Consider the following 24,151-nt stretch of genomic DNA (forward strand, 5'->3'; position numbering starts at 1 on the left):
CGGTACGAGACCAGCTGTGTCTTACCAGAGGCCTTGGTAGGTGGAGGGAAGCCTGGGGCTCCCGGGGTTGTGGGCCCAGCAAAACCAGCCTGCCGGAGGGTGTGCAGGACCCCGTAGAGGCAGCTGGGAGAGGACGTGACCCTGTGCCCTCCTTCGAGCCCCTCTTTCTATCCAGACCTGAAGCCAGGGCCATTCCTGCACCTCTCTGTTCCTTGAGCCAGTAAATTCTCCTCTAAAGCCAGCTTGAAGCTGGTTTCCTGTTTCTTGCGACCCAAAGGCTCCTGACGGATACCTGCAGCTGGGATTTGTACCTGGGTCAGCCTGGCACCGTCTTTCTTATGTAGTTAAGCAGGAATCTGAGCAAAAGACAATGGAATTCAGAAAGGACCCATTGGACACTCAGGTGGGAAAGGCAGGGTCCAGGGACCCAGCACATCAGAGTGCAGTGGGGAGTGAAGACAGAAGTTGAAGGTGATAGAGGGAGCCCTTCAATAGAAAAGAGGTGTTTGGGGATGCCAGGACCAGCCAAAGGGGATGCGGAGGGCAGGCTGGGCTCTTTCCAAGCTGCTAGACTCCCCACCTCCCTTGAATACCTAGCTTCCGTGCTCTCAGCTCTTGCCTGGGGCCCAGTGCTGGGCTGGGTGAAGCTGGGGACATCACATGACTGTGACCCCACCCTGCCTTTTAGGCTCACAGTCTCCTGGGGAGCTGCACTCAGGATCAGAAGTGAGAAGGGACCACAGTGAAATGGGGGTGATTGGTGTGGATGGTCCCGATGCCAGACGGCCTGGAAGGCTTCTTGGTGTAGGTCCTGGGCCCAGGATGGCTGCCTTCTGGACAGTTCTCCACCCAACCTGCCCCACATAAATAGCTCATTATCATGCCTGACAATGGTGCTCTCCCTTTTGGAGTTCCCTCCTTCGCAGGGCAGACCCTAGGCGTCCTCCCTGGCGCCTCCTTCCCACATCCCGCTACATCCACCAGTGCCAGATACCTAGGGTAACGGCTTCATGACACTGTGTCCTGAGGGGACCCCCTCATGCCACTGTCCCGCCCACGAGGTGGGTATTACATATACCTGAACGCCAGTCCAAGGCTCAAGTGAGGTCAGTCTCAAGCTGCCGCGGACTGCCCTGTTCACCGTCAGTGCTTCGCGTCGCTCAGATCAGGGATCTTGCCCCAACTTGTGCATTCCCCCATGCAGACTCGATCACGGGACCCTGCGCGCTCCTCCAGTCTGCCCCCGCAGGACCCCCCCAGCGGCTGTGAAGTCAGGGGAAGCTTGGGCCGCACCTCTGGCCAGGCTCAGACCCTCATCACAGTTCTCCGCCACCACTCAGCTTTCTCCTGGCCCGCGGGGGGGGGGGGGGGGCGGGCACAAACCAGCGTCACCCGGTGCGCTCCTCGGGGCAGGGGCAGGGGCCGGGTCTTGCTACGGTATTAGTAACCGGTGCGAACTGCTTTACGAAGCAGACAGGTGCACCTATTTTGTTCGGTCTTCACAGTCAACATCCTGCTGTAGGAAATGAAGTCTCTCCATTTACAGATGAAGAGCTGGGATCGGAACCACGTCCCTTGTCACGCCGGGCCAAACCGGCGGGCACGCGGTACCCGCAGCAAGGAAGCCCCGCCCCGCTCTGCGCGCCCACCGCGGGCTCACGGAGGAACGCCGGCGGGCACCGCCCACCCGCGCGCGGAGGCAGTGCGCACGCGCGCCGCCCTCCCCAGTCCCGGCCGCGGCCCCCAGGATGCACCGGGCGCGGCGACGCTGCGCAGCCCGTTCAAACCGGCCAATCGGCAGCCCGCGCTGCGCTCGCCGCGCCGCGTTTAAATTCCGGGCGGAGGTGCGGTCGCCAGGCGTCGCCGCCGCTCGGGTGAGGGGCCGGGTGGCTCGGGCTGCGGGGTCCCTTCGCGCGTTCGGTCGGGGCTGCCGGGGTGTCCCCCCTCCCCCACCGGTCCGGCCCCCGGCCGCGGTGTGCCGGCCCGATCGGGCCCCCGGAGCTCCCGGCCTGGGGGCGCTCGGCCGCTGGAAGGGGGCGGAGGGGTCGGGGGTGGGGGTGGGGGCGTCCTGGGCCTTGACAGCGGCTCACCTGCCGGCCCCGCCCTTCCCGCAGTGACTTCCTGACAGCCCTCGCCGTGAAAGGAGGACACGCTTGGCGACCGACGCGCCTTCAGCCAGCCAGTCTCGAGAGGCCGGGATGGAGGTTCCCAAGAAGGATGGTACGTCCTTGTGGCCGCAGCGCCGCCGTGCAGGGAGCTCAGTGAGGATGCAGGTGGCGTTCGTGCTTCTGTGAGAACGTAGTCCTTGGTTTATTCAGTGCTCACCCTGTGCTCTGTGCCCGTGCGGCTCACGATCCCTGTCTTCGGGGGGTTTGCATCCTTCCGGCTTCCTTCATTCCGTTTTCTGCATCCCGCACCGCACCCCGCCCCCCCTCCCCAACACGGCTTTAGATTCCCATCGTGGTAGCAGGATCCTTTCCAGTTTTACTCGCTGTGTACACCCAGTGCGGAGAACACTGCCCGGCACTACGCAGGAACTCACACACTTGTGGGAGGGAATTCGATGCGTTCTTTCCGCGTCTGTCGCCGGTTTCTGTTTGCCAAGGTGTGTTCAGAATCTTGGCGGCTTTTCCTCTCGCTCTGTCCCTGTCTGGTTTGAGCATCCCGGCGAGAATCTAGCCTCGCAGAATGAGGGAAGGGCCGCACCCGCCTTTTCTCTTAAAGCCTGTCGACATCCCCTATCCTTTGTTCCTCACGCACCCCTGTGCGGCAGGCATACGGGGTACCCGGATAACTTCCGCTTTCCTGAAACCGTGCTAGAGACTTTGTCCATCTCCTCACTTCTTCATTGTCTAGAAAGGGATTTGCCGCTGCACCCCCTTCTCCTCCCTTTCAGATACCAGTCCCTTCCTTGTGCATGTAGAATCCTCATTGCCGCTTCTGAGGACACCCCTCGTGTCACCCTCCCTCCCTGGCCTCACCTTGTGCCTGTCCATTCATTCGCTCCTCTTGGCATTGACACACAAATACGTTCTGTTCTGTCTCCATATCCTCCACTCTGGGAGCCCGCCTTCCAGAGCTTTCTCTGTTTGTTCTGCTATTTTCCCGCGTTCCTCGACCCCTACCAACCCCTCGGTCCTCACCACTCTGTTCAAGCTGCTTTCATCAGTTACGACTTACATGTTGCCAAACCTGTTATCACTTTTCTGTTCTTGTTAATCAACCTCTCAATGACATCTGACCTCTCCTTCTGGAAACTTCCCTCTCACCTGGCTTCCAAGGCAGCCTTGGTTTTCCTTCCACCTCTCTGGTTGGTTTATCCATCACTTTGCAGCCTCCTCTTCCTCCACTGTCTTTTGAAGCTAATCTTACCCAGGACGAGGTCTCTGGGGTCTCTTTGTATCCATACCCCAGGGCTCTCGGACATTCCCATGGCTTTAAACCCCATCTGCAGGGCGTGTGGCTGGCTCAGTCTGTTAAGTGTCCAGCTCTTGATTTCGGTTCAGGTCCTGATCTCACCGTCTTGTGGGTTGAAGCCCCGTCTTGTGGGTTGAAGCCCCGTGTTGGGCTCTGTCTGCCCCTCCCCTGCTTGGGCTGTCTCTGTCTCTCTCAAAATAAATAATAAGTAAACTTAGAAAAGCCATCTCCTTTCTAGCGGTGCCGCATTTTGTCTTGAGCGCAGCCTCTCCTCCGAGCTCTGGGCTGTATATCCACCCACCTGTTTGGCATCTTCCCCTGTCCTGCACTTCATACTCAGTGTGCCCCCCATCTCCCCGCTCTTGGGCTGCTCTCTGTCCTCTCACGGAAGGGAACGGCTCCTCCATATACTTAGCTAAGTTGTGAAGGGGCCGTGTTCATTCAATCATCATTTACTGCGATTTCCACCTTCCGAATAGATTTTGGATCCATCTCCCTCTTTCCAACCCCACCCGGAGGCCGCCACCGTGTGCCTCTCAGCCACATTAACTCACTTCCGCCCACTCGGACATTTTGCACTTTGGCCAATGCGTGATTTCAGGAGATACGGCCTGCTTTTCTCATCCACTCTACACAGCAGCCAGGGTAACCTTTTGAAAACACAAGGTAGATCATAACTCTTCCGCTTAAAACCTCCAGTAGCTTCCTGTCGCACTTTGGATAAAACAGGAGCTCCTTGCCTGGGCTTGCAAACCCTCCAGGATCTGACCCTGCCGGTTGCCACCTCCTGCAGCCTCCCCCTCAGCCACCCAGCCGCCCCTCCAAAGGCCATCGATGTCTTTGGTCCCTTTGACCTTCCGGAGCTAATCTGTGCAAGAGGAAACCAGTATGTGTATATGTTGTCGGCTGACTGCCCTCCTTTTCTTCTTAAAAAAATTTTTTTTTAGTATTTATTTACTTTTGAGAGAGAGAGAGAAACAGAACACGAATGGAGGAGGGGCAGAGAGAGAGGGAGACACAGAATTTGAAGCAGGCTGCAGGCTCTGAGCTGTCAGCCCAGAGCCCGACGCAGGGCTCGAACCCATGAGCCGTGAGATCGTGACCCGAGCCGAGGTCTGACACTCCACCGACTGAGCCACCCAGGCTCCCCCGAGTGTCCTCTTTTTCTAGCAGATGGGGCCCCGTGCTGCGTCCTGGTTTGGGCACCTCCTTTATCTTGATGCTTTTTGTAAGTCAACACAGGGTTCCCGTTCTCTTTTGTGTCTCTGTGGTGGCCATCTTCGGGGGGGGGGGGGTAGGTTGGGTGCTATAACTTCTCCCATGTGCTGTGGGTGACATTAATCAGTTTGTGTCCGGTGTCTTGCTTTTTCACAGGCTGCTGCGGCAAATTGCGCCGTGACTGCCCGTGACATGTACTCCCACAAGTCCGCTTGCTGGGCCGGGGGACACCTGCGCTTTGTAGGTGCTGCCGGGTGACTCAGGAGGGCCGGCCAAGTGACGCCTTCCCCAGCAGTCTGGGAATTGGTCTCTCCCCCGCAGCCTTGCCCGCATGGCACCAGACTTTTTGATCTTTGACAATCTGATAGGGGAGAAGTGGAATCTCAGGGTTATTTTTGTTTTATGTCATTTCATCAGTTATTTTCTCTGCTCTTATCCTTCGTCAGTTCTTCTGTTACTGTTTGTTTTCTTAGCAGTCTGTAGGCACTGCTCCTAGATGAGCCCTTTGTGACGGGAGCTGCAAATACTTTTTCCCTGCTTATTGTTTCTTTGACTTTGCTCATGGTGATCTCTGCCATGCAGAGTTTTAAAATTGTTATTTATACATTGTACTATCGGTCTTTTATTTTATGGCTTCCGCTTTGGTATCATAGTTAGACCTCCTCACTCCAGGTTATAACATAATTTCCCCGTGGGTTCTTCTTATTCCTTTTATATGTATTTTCCTCTAAGGGAAAACACCGTTTATCGAATACTCTGTTTTCCCGTTTTATTTCGCAGGCTACTTTTATCATATACTGAGTTTTCTTTATGTGAATCTTATGTGTTTCCTGCTAGGTTTGTGTATCTGCATTTTGTGGGGTTTGCCGCTAACGTAGGTCTTTGTGGTGAGGACTTGTCTTCCATCGTGTCTTCTAACCGTTCTTGGTAGGCGTGAACACCGTAGATTGCTGTGTGATGATTTTGTCCTCAGCCACCTGGTTGCACCCTTTTACTACTCGTGACAGTATTCATGCGATTTTTGGTGTCTGTAATCTTAGCACCTGTGCACCATGGTATTTTTGCCTCCAGGTTCTTTCCCTTGTCTGTGTTAGTTAGTGTATCCAGATCTGTGTCAGGAATTGTGACAGCAGACATCGTCTCCAAGTGCCCAGCTTTCACGGAGTTTCCTCTTTGGACTTCCATTATCCCTCATGCTGACTTGCGGGTTAATTTACATAGAGATGGTGGTTTCTGGTGCCGTTTATTAGTATTTCCACTTTTTTCTTTTTTCCCCCTTTCTATTTTTTTTTTCCTTCCTCCTGGGTACATGATAGAATTGTACCTGCCCACCTGCTTGAGGCAGGATTCAGCTCAGGGGACGGGAAAGGCGGCCAGTGAAATGGGAATGTGGTTTGTGTATGTGTTACTTCCGGGCCGTCGAGAACTGATATGGGATTTGCTCTTTCCCTTTTCTTCCGCACCAACACCAGGCTCCCCAGGCTCCTGGGTTGTGCAGAGAGGAAGGCGGAGAGCAGGGCCCAAGCCCACCCTCAGCAGAATTAGAGGCTGAGTGAGAGACTTGGGGGTTGTCATATCGGCGCGGGTTAACCTGTCCTGACTGATCACACATGTACGCTCCTGACTTCAGAAGGGGCGCTTCTGACGGGATCCCACTAAACCCCAGTTTGGCTTTGGGCTCTAGGTGGATGCTTCCTTGTATGGCAACATGTATCTGTCAGGTACCCATTACTTTTTAGGAAGGGCTTTTAAAGTCAACAAAGTTCGTTGCAGTGTTTCAAGTGTCTTGTCAGCATAGATGGCTGTGACCTACGGCTTTCCTTTCAGATCCAGTAAGAGAACAATTATGTTACTGGGTTGTGTAAAGTTAAGCCATCCTGAAGTCCTGAAACAAACTTCGCTTAGTCACGATCTATTATTCTTCTTTTATTTAAAAAAAATTTTTTTTAATGTTTTTATTTATTTTTGAGAGAGAGAGAGAGAGAGAGAATGAGACTGAGCACGAGCAGGGGAGGGGCAGAGAGAGAGGGAGACACAGAATCCAAAGCAGGATCCAGGCTCCGAGCTGTCAGCACAGGGCCCGACGCGGGGCTCGAACTCACGGACCGTGAGATCACGACCTGAGCCGAAGTCGGCCGCTTAACCGACGGAGCCACCCAGGCACCCCTATTCTTCTTCTTTTAATGTGTTGGTGGATTCTGTTACCTAATATTCCTATTTAGGATTTTTATGTTAGGAACCTGGTCTGTAGCTTTCCTTCTGAGCTAACTTTAGAGGTTTTTGGTATGGTCTTGCTTGCTTCATAGTGAGTTGAAAGTTCCTTTTTTCTATCCTGTGGCGCAATATAAATAGTTCTGGAATGATCCATTCTTGAAAGACATGACAGAATTTCCTGTGAAACTATCGTGGACTTGGGCTCTTTTGAGGAGAAGAGCCCTTGAATAAGTCTGTGCAGTTATTTCGTGGTCATTGAACTGGTAAGATCTTTTCCTTTTCTTCTGGAGTCCGTTTTAGAAATAAATCAATTTAAGTAATTTAAATACAAAAAATAAACTCCGTTTTCTAGAAAATTATCCATTTCAGCCGGGCTCTTAGGTTTATGTGCCTGGAATTGAGCAGACTAGCTTATGAATCTTTTCAGTTCCTCTCTCTCTGCTTATTTCCTTTTACTTCTTTTGTGCATTTGTGCTTTCTACCCGTCCTTTGATTGGGTAATTAAGAAAAATTGGTGTGACTAACGAGGGTCTAATTAGGATATTAGTATATGTTAAATCTTTATGGTTTTAAAAAGTGTGCTGCATCATTTATGAGGGTCAAATAAGATGTGATTTGTGAAAGCGCTGTATCAACTTTACGTGGCGGAAATACCCGTTCAGCACATTTCGATAATTATTTGCCAAGTGTCCAGGCCCCTTGCTGGACACGAGGGAGTTTGGGAGAGTGGTGGACATTTGCTGTCTTGGGGGAGCTTACAGTCTAGTTGGGGCCCCGGAAGAGTGAAGGGACATCTGCAGGAGGGCTAGTGTGGTGACAGAGGTCAGGTCAAGGTGATGCAGGGGTGGGGGGAGCTGAGGGGGGGAGAAGTTGCTTGGGAGCTGGAGGTTTGGTGGAGGGAGCAGGCTTATTAGACCGGGCCTATGGAGGTACTATGGGGGATACAGAGTGCAGTTTCTTCTGGGGCGAGTTGGGCTCTAGAAGCGAAGGGAGTCAGCAAATACGAATGGAGTGGCGACTGCACATGCGAATGATAGTGAATTTGATTTTGAAGGAGCAGTAGGCATTCTATGGCTTGTAAGCCAGGAATTTAATTCTAGGGAACCTGAAGCAGGTGGTTTTTTGAAAATGCTCTAACCTGAAAATGACTTACCTAGTCTAGAAAAAAGTAGTTCGATGACTTGGTGAATGCATTTTAGATTATACCTTAGAGATAAGGACTTAGACTTCTGGGGCAGCTCAGCAAACACACAACGGCTGATGCTATTTTAAAAAGAAAACAAAAAAACCAAGATAACCTTGAGCCCTCTGTGATGAGGTGACTGTTAAAATCATGATAAGGTACACTTTGGGGAGTGAAATGTTGTCATTGTTTTTATAGCTGTAGAGACTGGTAATGTTTTCTCTCTATCAACCCCAGCCCTCAAATAACACGGGACTTTCCCCCCACAGACATTCTTCTCCTGGCCGATGAAAAGTTTGACTTCGATCTTTCACTGTCTTCTTCAAGGTAAACGGATGAGTTTTCTTCCCTTGCCTTGGGCTTAACCGCATTCGGTAAGGTCTTTCATTTAACTGCCAGTGTCCTTAAGGATCCTTTTATTTTAAAACAGTGCAAACGAAGATGATGAAGTCTTCTTTGGACCCGTGGGGCATAAAGAAAGATGTGTCGCTGCCAGCTTAGAGTTAAATCCCCACGTTCCCGAAGAACCGCTTCTGCCAGGCTCGGAAGGTCACTTCACCTGGAGCCCTCTCACTGGGGAGAAGTTTGTGGAAGTGTACACGGAGGCTCACTTGCTGGCCTTCCAGATCGAAAGCAAAAGCAAAAACAAGGCAGCCCAAGCGGCCAGGCCCGAAGACCTTTGGAGCCAGAGCGTGGAGAGATTTATCCAGGAATCGAAATTAAAAATAAACCTGTTTGAGAAAGAAATGGAAATGAGGAAGAGCCCCAGGTCGCTGAAGAGGGAGACATATTACCTGTCGGACAGCCCCTTGAGGGCACCGCTGAGCCAGACCCCCTTGGGGGCAGCTTCTGCCCAGGCCGGCCAAGCCCAGACGCAGGGACCGCTGCACTCGCCTCGCTCTTCCTTGCCGGTGGAACCCGGTGCTGCTCCCCCTCCAAACCAGGCAGGGCCTCAGAAAAAGGTCATCAGCCAGTTGGTACGGCCCCGAGCTTCGTCTGTGAGAGGGAAAACCATTCATGCGGCCGCGGAGCAGGTAGACACGTTCACGTGCCAGGACATGCGTGTGCGGGACTAGGTGCTCCCTTGCGTTTTAGCCCTCGCGGTTTATGGCCCTAACGGAAACTGTTGTGGGGAGAAGCTTGGAAACGTAGCCGGGCTGAGGGCTGGGAAGCATAGGAATCGCAAGTACACGGGGGGCAGGAGCGGCACGGGGAGCTGGGTTTGGGGTGCATGTGGACGCAGGCGCGGCTGCCTTCCTCCTGGGATGACTTAAAAACATCCCTTCCTAGATGCCACAACTTCGGATTTCCTGCTCATTAGGGGTTTCATCTGCATTAACAAGCAGCTTCCAACAGTTCCCCTCCCTGAACCAGATTTTGTTGAGACTGCTCTCCTCCCAGGAATTAAATGGATGAGCCGTCCTGGGCAGTGGCAGTGGCCGGGCAGGTCTTTGGGGTGCGGTTAGCCCCTGCGGTTTGTAGGGCGGAGCGCTAGGGCAGGAGAAAGGGAGGGTCACACCACGGCTGCTTCCAGGCCTCGCTGACCCGGCCTCACTCAGGGGAGGAAGTTATGCTTCGAGGAGAGGCAGCAGGTTGGAGCCCGCCGAGCACCGCTTCTCAGCTCTGCTCCTAACCGGGGCCCTGGGCCTCAGCTCTCTGAGCTGGTTACGGAGATGCTGTGTGGGGTCATGAGCAAGTCTGGGTCCGTGCAAAACAGCTAGCGAGGGCCGGGGAGCGCCTTCCCTCTCCAAGCACATCTCCCGAACCGCGCGACTCCCTGCGCTCAGGACCCAGAACTGATCCGAGCTAAAGGCGCTTGTGCCGCACTGGAGCCTGGACGGAGGAGGCGTGCTGGCCATCGCTTCCCCTAAGGAGCTGGGCCGTCGTTCCTTTAATCACACGAACTCCTCCTGCCGGAGCCCGTTTGGATGTCAATTTCCAAAGTGAGGTCTCCAGAACAAGAGGGACACGGGTCTTCTATGTAATACGTGGACCCGCGCACGGATTTCTGTGTGTAACACGTGGGCTGGACTCAGGCAATAAAGAAATGCCATATTAGTACATAGTAGAACACGGATGACCCTTGAAGACCTGCCTAGTGAAAGCAGCCGGACGCCAAAGGTCACCTGCTGTACGATCCTGTTGGCATGAGGGACCACGATGGGCGAATTGTATTGAGGGGGGTAGGTTAGCCCGTGTGCAGGCGGGGAGGTTGAGGGAGTAGGGGGGCGGGGGCACCTGCTAATGGCTAGCAGTTTCCTTCAGGGACAACAAGTATGGTCTAAGATTATACTGACGCTGGCCTTACAGCACTGTGAACGTGCAGAAACCACTGACAACACACACTTTCAGATGGGGAACTTACGTCCATGAGGTAGATCTCAAGTTTTAAAATGCTGTGAAGGAAAAAGAAAGTGATTGTTTCGTTGCTCTGACCTTATGAGCTGCTGCCGCTTCTCATCAGCGCTCCTTGTTACGAGGGGTTATTTTTATCCGCAGGGGTCAGTGCCAGGAATGCCCTTGCGTCTAAATATGTCAGAAATGTATTCTTTGTTTGACTCTGCTCTCCAAAGAAAAATGGCTCTCAGTACTCTTCCGAGAAGATTCGTTGCCACTGAGCTGCCTCTCCGGGAGAGGAAATGACCTTTTAATGAGTGATTCCTTTCCATACAGCATTTACGAGTTTTTGTCACTAGAGTCACTTTCCTCATTATCATCATCTTTAAATAAGAATCCTGATTGAGGAATAGCTTTAGGGGATCTCTCTCCTGCAACGATCTTAGTATTATTTTGCTGTTTTTAATGAGGAAGCAAACGCCATCGTCATTTCTGTCCGTGGTAATTTGGCAGAGGAAGCCAGTTGCCGTGTCCGCCTCCATCCCTTCCATCCAGCGGGTGAACTGAGCACGTACAGCGCTGGGAAGACAGACGGTGCTGCTGGTGCTCGAAATTGACGCCTTGGTGCATCTGCGCGTTGTTCAAGGCCAGACAGTGCTCTCAATTCAAATTGCAATTTTTCAGCCTATGAAAAGGATACCAGCTAGCCCTTCCGGCGTGAGAAACCTAAATGAGAAGGAATCCCGCGGGGCCGTGCCCCCTGACAAATCCAGTGCTGCCCGGGAGGGCGCCAGCTTGCCGGCCGGGGGCAGCCACTTGGTCCAAGGCAAGCGATCGCTCCCTGTCCTGAGCAAGGTGGGTCTGCCGGGACTGTGGGTGGGTGTGGCCTGTGAGCAAGGAGAATAAAGGGGAGGCTTTGGGTATCACGTGGTGTGTCTTTGACTGAAGTCAAGTTTAGGAAGGTTGAAACTGGGACCCGTGAGAGGCAGCTTGCTGCAATGCAGAGAACACGGCCTGGCGTGCGCGGGGGGCTCCGTGGACTGAGAAAAGTCCGCCTCTCCGAGCCTGTGTGTGTCTGCGCCGCTCCGGCTGCCCTCAGACGACATGGGATGTCCGTGCTTGGAAACCGCAGCTCACAGGCCTGGAGACGAGCGCCCGCAGCTTTGTGGCTAAACGGTGCTGCGTGTGAGAACCGCTGATGTACTCGCCAGAAGCTGGGCCCCAGCTACAGACTCGGGGGGCAGGGTCAGAGCCCCAACATCTGCATTTCAGGAGTCCCCCACGTTTCTCACTCATGCAGGGCTATGAAGACCGCGCTTGAGAAGTACTGCTTGGCCTTTTCTTTACACTTAAGATGATGATTACTCAATTATTAAAAATTATTTTAGGGGGGTGCCTGGGTGGCTCAGGCCATGATCTCATGGTTCATGAGTCGGAGCCCTGCTGTCAGCCAGGAGCCCGCTTCAGATCTTCTGTCTCCCTCTCACTCTGCTCCTCCCCTGCTCACTTTCTCTCTCTCTCTCTCTCTCTCTCAAAAATAAACATTAAAAAAAAAATTTTTTTAAACCCAATTTTTGCATAAAAAAGTAATGGGTAGATAACAAAATCTTCGATGACTCTGTTTTTTAATGTTTTGTTTCAGTTGGGGCCGAAGAGGACCCTGTTAAAACCAAGTGGGTGTGCTGGCGGTCTTTCAAGGAAGTCGTCTTCCTCAGGGTCTGTTTCTGGTGGGATTTCCAGTGTGTGTGCTTCTCCGGCCACCTGCAGAGGTAAGCCAGACAGCGTCTCCTGCCCAGACCCGCCCGCGTCTCAAGAGGCAAGGCCTTGAATGCTATCTGACCCACTGAGACTGTTTTCACAGAACCACGTAGACTCGGCAGAAGGTTCTGGAGGGTTTGCTGCAGTCTGGGGCAGGAGACATTTGTGTCGGGCCCCCTGCCCTCCAGGGTTTCTCCTCTGAGAAGGGGCACGCTCAGGCCAGGGGTTTTAGGGCAGGGTGGTTCCAGCCGCCCCAAAGCTGGTGGACGCTCCACGTGCCCGCGACACACGAGGACGCTGAGACCAGCCCACTGACATGTAGTCACACACAGGTTTTAAAAACAGGACTGTTCCAGATAACGTAGGGCACGTGGCCCTTGTAAGTGCCTGTGCTGCTTTAAACCCCGACCCAAACCCGCCTCTGCACGGTGGTAACCTTCGCAAGCCAAGGGCGCCATCTGGTGGTAAAGGGGAGGAGCCCTCGTGACCTGTGGGGGGAAGCCTTGGATTCCCTTCGGGACTCCGCCCTCTTCGACGCGTATTTGCGGTGCAGACCTGTGCGCGTTTTGTCAAACCGCAAAGCGTGAGCTCTGGAGTTAGGCCGACGTGATTTGGAGCCCCTGCTGCCAGGTGGCGGCCAAGAGAACTCCAGTTGTTCCCGGAACCGGACACACCGCAGGACAGAGCCTCCCCGGACGCGCTCTTCCGGGCATCAGAAGGAGCGCGTGGCCCGCGTTCGGGGAAAGGAAGTTCTGTCACGTCGGAGGTTGTGAGGCCCGAGTGGCCGCGGCGGTGCGGGGCGTCAGCACTGTTTTCACCCCGGGGGCCCTGCGTTCCTAGCCGCTAAGGGTTGAGACGGACATGGAACGGGCCTGAGTGTGGGTCTTTCTGCGTGGTACACACTGGGGAGGCTGGGTCAGACAGGACGGTTGGGGGGCGGGGAGCGCCGTAAAGCCGTTACGCACTGAACAAAAGAGCTATGGCGTCAGCCGTTCCTTCGAGGCCTTCTTTGGGATCTCGCCAGCCTGCCTTCTGCACGGGGCATATTGGCACCCGAGGACCTCGTTCGCCGTCCTTCTGTTTTAAATGGCGCTCGTGATGGCCATGACCCAGCCTCCTTGGGACTGGAAGGAGCCCACCAGTGATGAATGCGCCTCCTCTCGCCGTTCCCTCCCTTCCTTCCCGCCCAGAGGCGCGGCTGGACCGCCCGCTTGTGTCTGCTCAGCCAGCGTAGATGTCTGCTGTTGGTTGGCACAGTCGGTGGAGGGGGAGAGTTCGAATTTACGTACGCTTACGTGCGTCCTGGTAATTGCGTCTAGAGTTAGTACCTTACAACGCACTCGGCTGAGCCATGAGCGACCCAGCTTGTCCTGTTTGAGGATGTTACCTGACGGGTGTACGGAATATTGCTCACAGGTCCTGTGTTTCTCTTACATGGAGATCGTGACGATAGAAATACGTTTCCTTCACTTGAAAACATTTTCAGGTAGATACGGTGAAGACAGCGTACCTTGTATGTGTTTGTCAAGTAACTTCATAATTTATAAGTGACCCAGGCCTCAGCCATAACCAGACGTCGTGTCTCCTCTTCCAGCTAAATCAAGTGAACCTGCAAGTTTTCCTGCGAACAGTTCCCCGCCTGTGTCATGCACCAGCCAGTCAGGCAGAGTGGGACCTGCTGTGTCCCGGCAGTCCCTGCAGGGAGGCCCTGGGGGTGCGTCCTGCAGAAGGAGCAAATGGACCTCGGCTGCGGAGGTGACAAGGGAGCCAGCCAAGGCGCTCACCCCCGCGGCTGTCGCCCAAGCCCCGACTCTGGAACAGGGAGGCCCGGGGCTGAGCTCTCATTCCAGCTGGTCGCCGCCGTCTCCGTTGAATACGGCCGGGAGTGCGAGAGGGCGTGATTCCCGGCTACCCTGCAAGACAAAGGCGATGCCCACCCCAACAAGTCACTTTAAGGTCCCCAAGTTTTCTACTGGTGAGGAATGGAGCCTTTTCTGTATGTTTTTCTTAGTTTTTTTTTTTTTTTTTAACGTTTATCCATTTTTTTGAGAGAGAATGCGTACAAGCAGGGGAGGGGCAGAGAGAGAGGGAGACACGGGGTCCGAAGCAGGTTCCTGGCCTTGAGCAGTCAGCACAGAGCCCCATGCGGGGCTCGAACCCATGAAGTGTGAGATCATGACCTGCACCGAAGTCGGACGCTTAACCGACTGAGCCACCCAGGCGTCGCTATTGAAACACCTTGAATACGTTGTCCTAGCATCTTCTAGCTCGCGTCATTTTGGACGAGCGCTCGGTGGAATCCCCATCCCGCATTCTTCCCTCTGTCACATCACTGCTCCCAGGCTGCTCTTAGGAGTTCCTGTCTATTGTTAATTTCAGCATTTTGATTATTAGGAATTTTGAAGTGGCTTTTTTGGAGTTTATCCTTCTTGGGGGTTCCTGAGCTGCTTTGATCTGTGGGTTGATGTTTCTAATTCATTCTGGAAAAAAAACTTGGCTCTTACTTCTTCAGATTCTGTTTGCTTGCCGCCCCTAGTTACAGGGACCCTGATTACACGAGTCTAGACCTCTCAATGTGGCTCGTAGGTCATGGAGGCCCGGGGTTTCCCCCTTTTCTTGTGTTTCAGTTTTGACATCTGTAACGTCCTGTCTTCACGCTTACCTGTCTTTCTCTGCGGCGCGTCTAATCCGTGGTTACGCCCATTCAGTTCATTTTTCTTTTTTGACATTGTAGTTTCCCCATCTTTGTCCTTATGGTGTTTATTTAAATTCTTGAACAAACTTATGACAGTTGATTTACACTGTTTCTTCTAATGCCACCTTCCCGGTCATTTGGGGGTCTGTTTCTAGTGACTGACTTTTTTGCTGATTATGACCACATTTTCCTGCCTCTTCATGTGTAACCGTTGTTTACAGTATAGGTTTAAAATCTTGGAAGATCTGCATTTTGTTGCCTTGCTTTAAGGAGTAGAACCTTGCTTTGGTAGGCATTTCAATCGCAGGTCGACTTGAGCCTTTTGAGGATTGTTTTAAAGCTTCGATGGGGCAGGTCTCGAGTGGCCTATACCCTCGGGAACAGGTGGCCTTGCTGCTGACTTGTGCTTGCCCGGTCCCTGCCGGATGTGCTGCGTGTTCCCGAGGTCCCTGCTGTGGCCGGTGGGACGTGGGCAGTTTCCAGCCCTGTGCGAACGGTGGCCGTTGTTCCCAGTGGCTGTCCTCACCTTGGCCTTTCGGAGTCTCCCTCTGCACGCGTGTGTTTCCTCCGTGGCCAAGGACCCGGGCTGCCTCCCTGTCTGGCTGTGAGTGGCACCGGCGTGGTATCTGGAGGGTGGCAGGTGCTCGGTCGAGGCAGATGAATCTAAGAAATCCGCGTAACGTGGGAGGTCGTGCAGAGCTGCCTTAAGGGAGAGGGTCCCTGTAGCTTCGCCCAAGTAGAGGTGCTTGTCTCTTGAAGTCTCCAGCACTGCCGGCCGGTACAGGTGGCCTTTAATGCCCCGAAGCCTTTTGAGGACTCAGGCCGCCTCTGTCTCGTTTTGCCGTGACCGGTGTCTCTTCCTCATCCTCTAATGCGGCTGCTGCAGCCCCACCTTCCGCCCCGTCAGCTGCGAGGGTGGGACGGGCGAAGGGGACCACACCCCTACCTTGCGAGAGCGCTTATGGAAGTTGTGTGTGCCCCTCTCTGTCCCCTCGCTCAGGCCTCAGTCACGTGACCGTGCTTCCCTGCCAGGGGTGCTAAGACGTGCTGTCTTCTCGCCCCGCTCAGGTTCCTTCCTGAGAAGAAGAGGGCGGATACTGATCAAACACTAGCAACCTCAGCCAAGTTAGTGAACGAGGGGAAGGGTCATGAGAGGTGGGGACTGAGGCAGCCGGGGGCCGGTGCAGGTGCTAAGGAAGACGGTTTTAGGCGGGGAGTCCTGGCCTCCAGCAGATCCCTCCCCTGAGTGATGAACAGGCCTTCGTGGGCAAGAATGGAAGCTGGGAGGGCTCCGTGGCAGCCCGGCCGTGAGGTGGACAGGAGACCATGGGGGGAGGGAAGCTCGTGGCGGCGTGGGAGGGGACTCGGGAGTGACCCGGAGGCCTCCGCGGGGCGCCCGGGTGCTGCCTCCCACGCCCAGGGGCCCAGGGGAGGGCTGGAGGAACGGCAGCCCCGGGTAGAGCCCACTGGCCCGGTTTGCACCTGTTGAGCGCGAGGTGCCACAGTTCGGGGCTGTGCTGAGGGCCGTGCCGAGCAGGTGGTTGAAGGTGTGGGTTCGGGCCCCGTGGGAGCGGTCACCCCTGGAGATAAGATTGAGGTTTCCATGGCAGGGAGCTCAGCGTGTTGGCTGAAAGCGGTTCTTCGGAGCGTCCACGGCACGGGGCGCACCGAGTGTGCTTGGCGGCGTCGGCTGCCTTTCTTCCCGGGTGCCCGAGGCCACGGCGTGCCTCTGGCTGCCTTTCCTCCGATCACACGGTCATCTGCCGGTCTCGCCGACTTGGACCGGTCCCAGTGCCCGTCGGCTGCTACCCTCTGCTGCCCGTGCCCCTAGTGACGCCTCACGCGCCTCTGAAATCGGTTTCTCTTTTCTTCACGGTGTCAGGGACAGGGCTGTCCATGAACACCGTTCATCATTCACCCTGGGCCAAACTGTTCTCATAAATTCAGTGCCGGAGAGGCCACGGGGAGCCCCACGCCATTAGAAGACGCGGCCCTGCGACCGTGGCAGCGGGCTCCCTCCGTGGCCGCGAGCACCCTTGTGGTCGCGACACCAGCTGTCCTGGTAGAGCAGACACGGGGACAGTAGGGACAGGGCCCTGCGGTGGGTTTGCCATTTGATCCACGTTTGACTGACGGGACACACTTCCTCTCTTGCTCAGGTGAGCCTGCAGAGAGTGCAATGCCAAAGTCCTGTCGGGCACAGAGGCCATATTCCTGCACATCAGTGGGAAGGTGAGGAGTCGTCCACTTCCTTTGATTTTATTTTTTTTAATGTTTATTTTTGAGAGAGGGAGAGAGAGAGACAGAGTGCAAGCAGGGGAGGGGCAGAGAGAGAGGGAGACACAGAATCCGAAGCAGGCTCCGGGCTCTGAGCTGTCAGCACAGAGCCCGACCCGGGGCTCGAACCCGCGAACCGTGAGACCGTGACCTGAGCCGAAGTCGGACGCTCAACCGACGGAGCCCCCCGGCGACCCTCGACCTATTTAAAATAGTGGTTGACTCCACACAGACCGTCTTTATCAGTAACCGCAGAACAAGTCAGCAGGAGGATTCACCAGCAGTTACAGCCACACGTATCGCCAGATTGGAAAGCGGGACGTGTGAGAAATGAGCCGCGGGTGCCCGCATTCAGTCCTGTGCGCTCACACGGGGTTCAGGTGACCCGGGCGCTGGAATGAACGAACACGCGGTGACGGCTCCCTGTGTGCATGTGAGCCCGGGCAGTCCCCGCTGTGGCTCTGGATTTCCTCGTGGAAACACCTACGCTGTCAGAGGTGATGTTTAGATGTTTTGTGGACCTCCCACGAGGTGCGTTCACATGCTCTGCCCGGAGACAGCAGGGTTTCCCAGGGTGCTGGCGGCGGCCCTGCCTCCCCAGAGCAGACCTCCAGCGGGCTTCTTCGCAGGCCTGAGTCTCGTCTGTTGAAGTCACGGGACTTTTTACCGCATTAGCATATCGGATGAATAGAATCTTCTTTTTGTTCATGCCTGCTGAAGACTCTCATTTTGTCTTTCCAGGGTAGTTGTCCACAGCACTCCCGCTGGACACTCATCCGGGCCGGCCTCACCAGGACATTTAAGCGGTATGACGACCCCTGTGAGTACGAGGCGTGGGTCAGCCTTGCCCACGCCCGCCAGCCGTCGGCTCTCCAGCCTTCCACGGGTGACTCCTAAAACTGTGCCCAGAGCTCTGGCTTCTCCCGTGTGTGTGTCTGCTCTGCGGCTTTCCTCTGAACTCCGGAAAAAATGTGCAGTGAGGTAAGAGGCAGAGGCGACGGCCACAGAAGCCTGTCGGTGGCTCCCTGAAGCGCGGGAGGGCACCTGCTTGCTCGGCCATCCTCGTTCCCACCCAGCGTACTGTCCCGACTGGGCTGAAGGGCTGGGCAAGCAGGGACGGCACCTGCCAATCACCCCGTCGCCGTGGGCCGTGGCCTCTCACTGGGGGGAGCCCTTTGGGCAGAAGACTCAGCAAGGTGCACCCACACCCGGGGTCTGGGGTCTGGTGTGGTCTTTGCAACCGGGCCCCCAGGACAGTCCCGTAGTCTTGGCCAGGGGTGACCACACTCAGGCTTCCTGAGAAACAGACTCCGCATTTGCTACCGCGTCCGTTCCACCGGCTTCTCCCGCCTCCCCTGCCCCCGTCCCCGTCACTTTGCTCCAGCCCCGCCGCCCCCTCCCTCACCGCGTGGCAGACGGTCCTGTCCTGGCCGTCCTCTCCGTCTGGGATGCGCTGCCCCTCCACGGTTCAAGTCCACGTTCAGGGGCCAACCTCGGGGACCTTTCTGGAAAGTCCCGCCTCCCTACCCGGTCACTGTATTCCGTTTTCCTGCTTCATTTTCATCGGAGCATTTCTCTCCTCTCTACCTGAACGTGGAGCAAGCGTGTCTCTGTCCACTTCGCGGACTGAAGGGAAGGGCGTAAAACAGGCCCGTGTGGGTAGCAGGCTGGTAAGCTTTTAGAGCCAAAGGACCTCCGAGACCATTCGGGCCTTTTATTTTTATTCACGAGGAAGCTGAAGGTCAGAAAGGGACTCGAGCTGTCGCGGATGGAGCCGGAACCAAAGCCAGCACGCCCTGCCCCGTGTGACCCATCTCCTCCCAGCACAGAATCCTAGCCCGACGAGCCAGCACTTACGGTCCCTCACGGGGTCTGCCCTTTCTCTCCCCGCAGAGCCGCGCCAACCAGGGCGAGCAGGAGCGAGGCTGCCTCCGGGCGCCAGGACTCGTCGTCTGACGGGTCCTGTTCCCCCCCGTCGGCTGTGCCACAGGCACTTAACTTTTCTCCTGAAAAGAGCGACTTGGCTGTTCCAAAAAGCATCACTGCAGAAGGAGTGCCAGCTGCGGCCCAGCCACCCGAAGACACACGCCCTCGTGAGGTACCGTGTTCTCCGGGACCCTGGACCCTGCCCCCAAGCCGCGTGGTCGCTCAGCACGGTGGTCCGCCGAGTGGCCTCTCTGGGACTTCATCTGTTGTCCCCGGGCCCCCAGGGCCAGAGAGTGGGAGTCAGGACCTCCAGCCTCTCCCCTCCTCCTGTGTTTGCCCAGAGGACGGGCAGTAGGAAGCAGAGGGACAGTGGGAGAGGCCGGTGGGAGCCCTAGTGTGGGCCATCGGCCAGAGGGCGGCAGACGGAGTTGGGGGGCCGTGTGGGGGTGGCCGAGGAGGAGAGAACTCCACCCATCAGTACGTGCACACCACAGCCAGCTCTCCCCGCTAAAGGCCATCCTTCCTCGGGTTTCCTGTTTTCTCAACATGGTTGACAAAACGGTGTCAGAATTGCCTTTAGATCTCGTGTTCTCGTCTAGGCGATTCTTGTGGATCTTAGACTGGAGCAACTTGCCATCGCTCCGAAAGCCGAGGGCCCAGCCCTCGTCAGCCCCCCTCTTGTGGACCTGGGCGGTACTCCAGAAGCAAGCGTGGCCCCGGGCTCTGAAGGCAGACCTCTGATTGACCTGCTGATCAACACTCCGGACGTGAACAGAACCACCGCGTCCAAGCCTCTCCACGAGGTGGCACAGGTGAGAAGTAGCAGGTGGTTCCATGTGGGCTTTGGCCTCGGGTGGTCTCAGTTCTGGGTTTGTTCCTCCTCCCAGGGCACATCGCGGTGACCCTCGAGAGCAGCCCCTGAGGTCTCTAAAGTGACACGTGTCGGGGTGCCCTCCAGCGGTGGCATGAGCTTAGAATTCACCAAGTCCTGCTGCGGGATCCTGCCTGGGGGCCCAGGAGCTTTCCGAGGGCAGGGGTCCCATCACTGTCGCTCCAGGGTCCCCCAGGGCCCGATTTGTGAGGAAGGAGCACATGTGTGTCAAGAACTCAGAGTTCTTCCGTGTGGCATCTTCTCCTTCCGGCCTCTTAGACGTGCTAGCTGCACTTTCAGTGTGTCTGAGCCACGGCGGAGGGGGCTCGCGGGCCGGGAGGGGCCACGCGGCCGCGTCATTCACCCCGTCGCCTCTGTCTTGCAGCTGATAGACTTGACTTCTCCTCTGATCCAGCTGAGTCCCGAGGCTGACAAGGAAAATGTCGATTCGCCACTTCTCAAGTTCTGAGGAGAATAAAACCCTTCGCATTTTACATTTCGTTAAAAGAACTGTCGGTCCTAAGGTGGTTTTCAACCCTTAGAAATAAATCTTAGGAGCAATTGTTTCGTGGTTGTTGTTTACAGCAACCCCAAGTAAAGGTCCCGGGCCTAGAGGGGATGTTGTGCAATCGGCCCCGAGCTTACCGCTGCCCCACACGCTGGGCTGGAGGTGAAGAATTTTGTTTTGTGTCTTTTGCGTGTAAAAATGGCAAGTGACTATTTTTAAAATTAAGTTTGCGTGAAAAGGTAAATATTCTAGGTTTAAATTAAATTGGAAAATAAATGAAAGTGTATTAAAGCAGAATTCGATTTTAAGGTCATCTTGATTTTTAAGCAGGTGTAACTATTTTAATTATTAATCAGTATGCCAGATTGATGTTAGTCACACTGTTTCCACGAGTGGTTTTATTTAGAAGCGCACTTATTTATTTTGAGAAACAGTAAGCACGAGCATAGGAGGGGCAGAGAGAGAATCCCAGGCAGGTTCCGAGCTGCCAGCTGCGGGGCCTGATGTGGGGCTCGAACCCGCGAACCGTGAGGTCACGGGCCGAGCCGAGACCAAGAGTCGGACGCTCAGCCGACTGAGCCACCTGGACACCCTTCCCCAAGTGATTTTCAAAGTTGACGATGAAGGAATACTGGCTTAGGTGCAGACCCCAAGCCCCACCGTCCCGGTCGGGGGCAGGAACAGCAGTCTGCACCTGCATGCAGACGCCCTGGGCGCGGGCCGTTCTAGGGAGGTGGCGGCCAGGACGGAGGGGGAGGTGAGAGAGGTAAGGAGCCACCTGTCTGAGGAGCGGACCCCTCGGCTGTGCTAAAGCTGGAGCCCTCGGCCGGAGGGCAGGAGGAAACGGAGCTAAGGGCCACTGGGCGGCGGCGGCCCTGCCTGAAGCCGTTCTAATATTTTCTGACAGCCAGCTAGCCTGCGAGCCACTGGTGTGGATAGAGACCTCACTTCTTGAGGAAATTTCTCAGTCTCAGTTCGGTGGCCTCACAGCGCTACGTGCACCTGCTTTTTGGGCTCCCACCTGGTGTTTCCTGCACGAGACCGGGGCTGAGCGGGGAGAGCTGGGGAGCGGGGGGCCGCACTTTGAGCTTTCTCTGGTTAACGCCGGGAACGGGAAGGTGACTCCTGTGGTGTCTGCAGAGGGGAAGCAGACGTCCCGAAGAGGATGGCTGCACCTGTGGGTAGAAGCTTTGCGTTCAAAGGCGAGGCTGCTCGGACGTGTGAGCGCCTCGCGCAGTCGTCTGAATAGACCACGGTTAGACTCAGAGCAACTCACATTGTTGTCTGAATCCCCCCCCCCCCCCCGCCCCCCTGGCTGGCGGGAGCAGGGAACCTGTGGGAAGCCCAGCGGCCCACTCCTCCTCCGTGGCCCCGCGATTCACAGGGGAAAACCCCAAACCTGGAACTGAATCAATTCGTTCCCGTGTTGTTTTCTTAAAAGTTTTATTTATTTATTTTTAAGTAATCTCTACGCGAACCCAAGGTCAAGAGTCGCACGCTCCACGGACTCAGCCGGCCAAGTGCCCCACGTGTTCATGGAGATGAGGCAGGCCGTGTGGCCCCGGGGATGTGGTGGGGGGCAAAGCTCAGGCTTCCCTGCCTAGTGGTGGGAGGGAGGTGCATTGAACTCTTAGCTAATACACGGTTACCTAGTGGGGCTCTGGCCATCCCATCCAAACCCAGGGCGTGAGCTGGGCCCTCCGTCCTGGGCCCCTCCCCCCAGGCTGCCTCAGGAGCGGCCAGGCTCTTAACTGGGGCCTAGGGGTGCCATCCAATCTGCAGGTGTCCTCAGGCAAGACAGAAGTAATAGGACTCTAATTCTCAAATGGGTGGGAGACGGCCCCCGAAAGGCACGTGTAGGATACGCAGCACCTCCTGGCAGAACGTCCCCCAGGCTCTCTTTTTCCTCCTAAGTGCACCACCCGAAGGGCTCAGTGTGGGAAAGGACACACTGGCCCTGGAGACAGGACCTTGGCTGCCACTAGAGGGCCACCCTCCTGGGTTTAAGAGGCCCAACTTCACCCGGTTTTTATCATATTTCATTAATTTTCTGGTGCAAGCCTCTGAAATCTAATCTTCCATCGCTCTTAGCACATGGCACTTGAGAATTCATTGTCTTTCCTATCGCTGCGCCATCCAAAGTAGCTGAAATACCTTGCCTTTAACTGAAAAGCAGCAGAAAATGTAGCAAATGTATCATGTTTCAGCCACTTTGGGGGGGGGGGTAGCAGACCTGAAAAAAATCCCTCTGCTTGGGCAGGAAAACTGGGCTTCTGCCCTTGTACCAAACTGCCACATCCAGGAAGGGCGTGGTCCTCTAGACTGAGCCAAAATACCCACCCCGTGGTTCAGCCACTGCCACAGACCCCACTAAAGGTTCACCCCAAAATTTGCCCGAAGGCCAGGTGGCCAAATACTGTGTTTACTCATCTCTTCTGGGAAGTCCAAGATGAAACAGATACTCTCATTGGATGTGTTATTGGATGACACCCTCCTCAGAAAAAGCAGTCGTTCTTGTTTCCCGGAGGGGCCCTGTGACCTTCCTGCCTGTCGGGGAGCTCGCCCTGTGCCTGCTCATGGCACCGGCGGCCACGACTCTCCGGCTGGCAGTTCCTGCTTCTCTTCTGGGAAATGGAGACTGGGGGCCTTCCTCGTTTCTCTCTAGACCCTCGAGGTAGTTCAGTCCTCAGGAAAATGCCTTGCCTTAATAATCATCCGAGTTTAAACACTTGCGCCCACTGTCAACCTGTCAAGAAACTATTAAAAACGAGCCCAGTTCTAACCTGAAGCTTGGGGGGGGGGTGTTATTGGCCCGATTTCCATTTATTTGCATTTGCTGCCGCATTTCCTCCCTGGCATTTTCAAACCATGGTTCAAATTCTACATGAAACTAATTTAGTGGAGTGGACTACTTTAGACTTCACCACTATGTTGGTGGACTGCAGTATTTCAAAATGAAAAAGAACCAAACGGAACACCTATTATATGTACGTGGCGTACTGCAAAAGTAAAAACCGGTTAGAGAAGCATTCTTTGTGGTTCTATGTGTAGGTTGGTGTCACCTCTGGGCCACCCTGTAAAACGTGACGCTGGGTTTGAAGTGAATAAAGTTGAGAGTCGCTGACTTACAGAATGCCTGTATTTTGCTGGTGCGGACCACGCAGCTTCTGGTGTCAACCCAAATCAGTCCTTTGGGCCCCGTGACCCTCTTGGTCTGAGCCGGGCCAATCCCCTGCTTTGGTACTCCGCAGTGACCACCTCTTCGCTGTCACAGGCTCTCCGCCCGCCCTGCTCCGTTCAGGTTTCCAATCCGGTCCTCTTCCTTTGCCTTCACCACACTCTCACCCCTCTGCCTTCCCACTGTCTTCCTTTAGGCCCGGCGAATGTCTCCGGGTTCTCCTGCTTCTGTCCTCCAGAAATGTGCCCGCCACCAGTCCTCTGCCCGGCTGCCCCACGCGTGCGCTCCCGTGCGCACTCGTTCAGAACAGCCGATTCTCCCCAGGCACCTGACACGGACCAGGCAGGTCACCCCCTCCTCCGGGAAGAGAAACATCAAGTCCTCCACGGTCTTTCTCATCCCCCCACAGCCATTCGCGCAGCAAGGGCTAGATTCTACCTGCAAGTACATCTCTTCCCCAGGTGGCTGTCACGCCTCCTAACCAGGCTCCCAGCTCGTCCTCTGCGCAGGGCACCCAGGAGAATCTTCCTGAATTTAGATGAGATCACTTGGCTCTCCTGCTTAGAAGT

The 24,151-nt window shown here is 55.3% G+C and overlaps 1 protein-coding gene across 2 annotated transcripts; it reads left to right on the forward strand.

Moving 5' to 3' along the window:
* The first annotated feature begins 1,836 nt into the window (after window positions 1-1,836).
* GTSE1 (G2 and S-phase expressed 1) lies at window positions 1,837-20,695 on the forward strand. Of its 2 annotated transcripts, XM_030320938.1 has the most exons (12): window positions 1,837-1,874; window positions 2,115-2,220; window positions 8,302-8,359; window positions 8,463-9,066; window positions 11,054-11,224; window positions 12,012-12,138; window positions 13,722-14,102; window positions 16,982-17,054; window positions 17,841-18,080; window positions 18,993-19,197; window positions 19,625-19,837; window positions 20,282-20,695. In XM_030320938.1, exons 2-12 carry the CDS (start codon window positions 2,199-2,201, stop codon window positions 20,363-20,365), a joined length of 2,178 nt encoding a protein of 725 aa, XP_030176798.1. In that variant the 5' UTR covers window positions 1,837-1,874; window positions 2,115-2,198; the 3' UTR covers window positions 20,366-20,695. The 2 variants fall into 2 exon arrangements, with proteins under 2 accessions (XP_030176798.1, XP_030176799.1); XM_030320939.1 differs by lacking the exon at window positions 1,837-1,874 and having other exon boundaries at window positions 2,089-2,220.
* Window positions 20,696-24,151: the final 3,456 nt, after the last annotated feature.

The sequence above is a fragment of the Lynx canadensis genome, chromosome B4 (genome assembly GCF_007474595.2).
Source record: "Lynx canadensis isolate LIC74 chromosome B4, mLynCan4.pri.v2, whole genome shotgun sequence".
NCBI lineage: Eukaryota > Metazoa > Chordata > Mammalia > Carnivora > Felidae > Lynx > Lynx canadensis.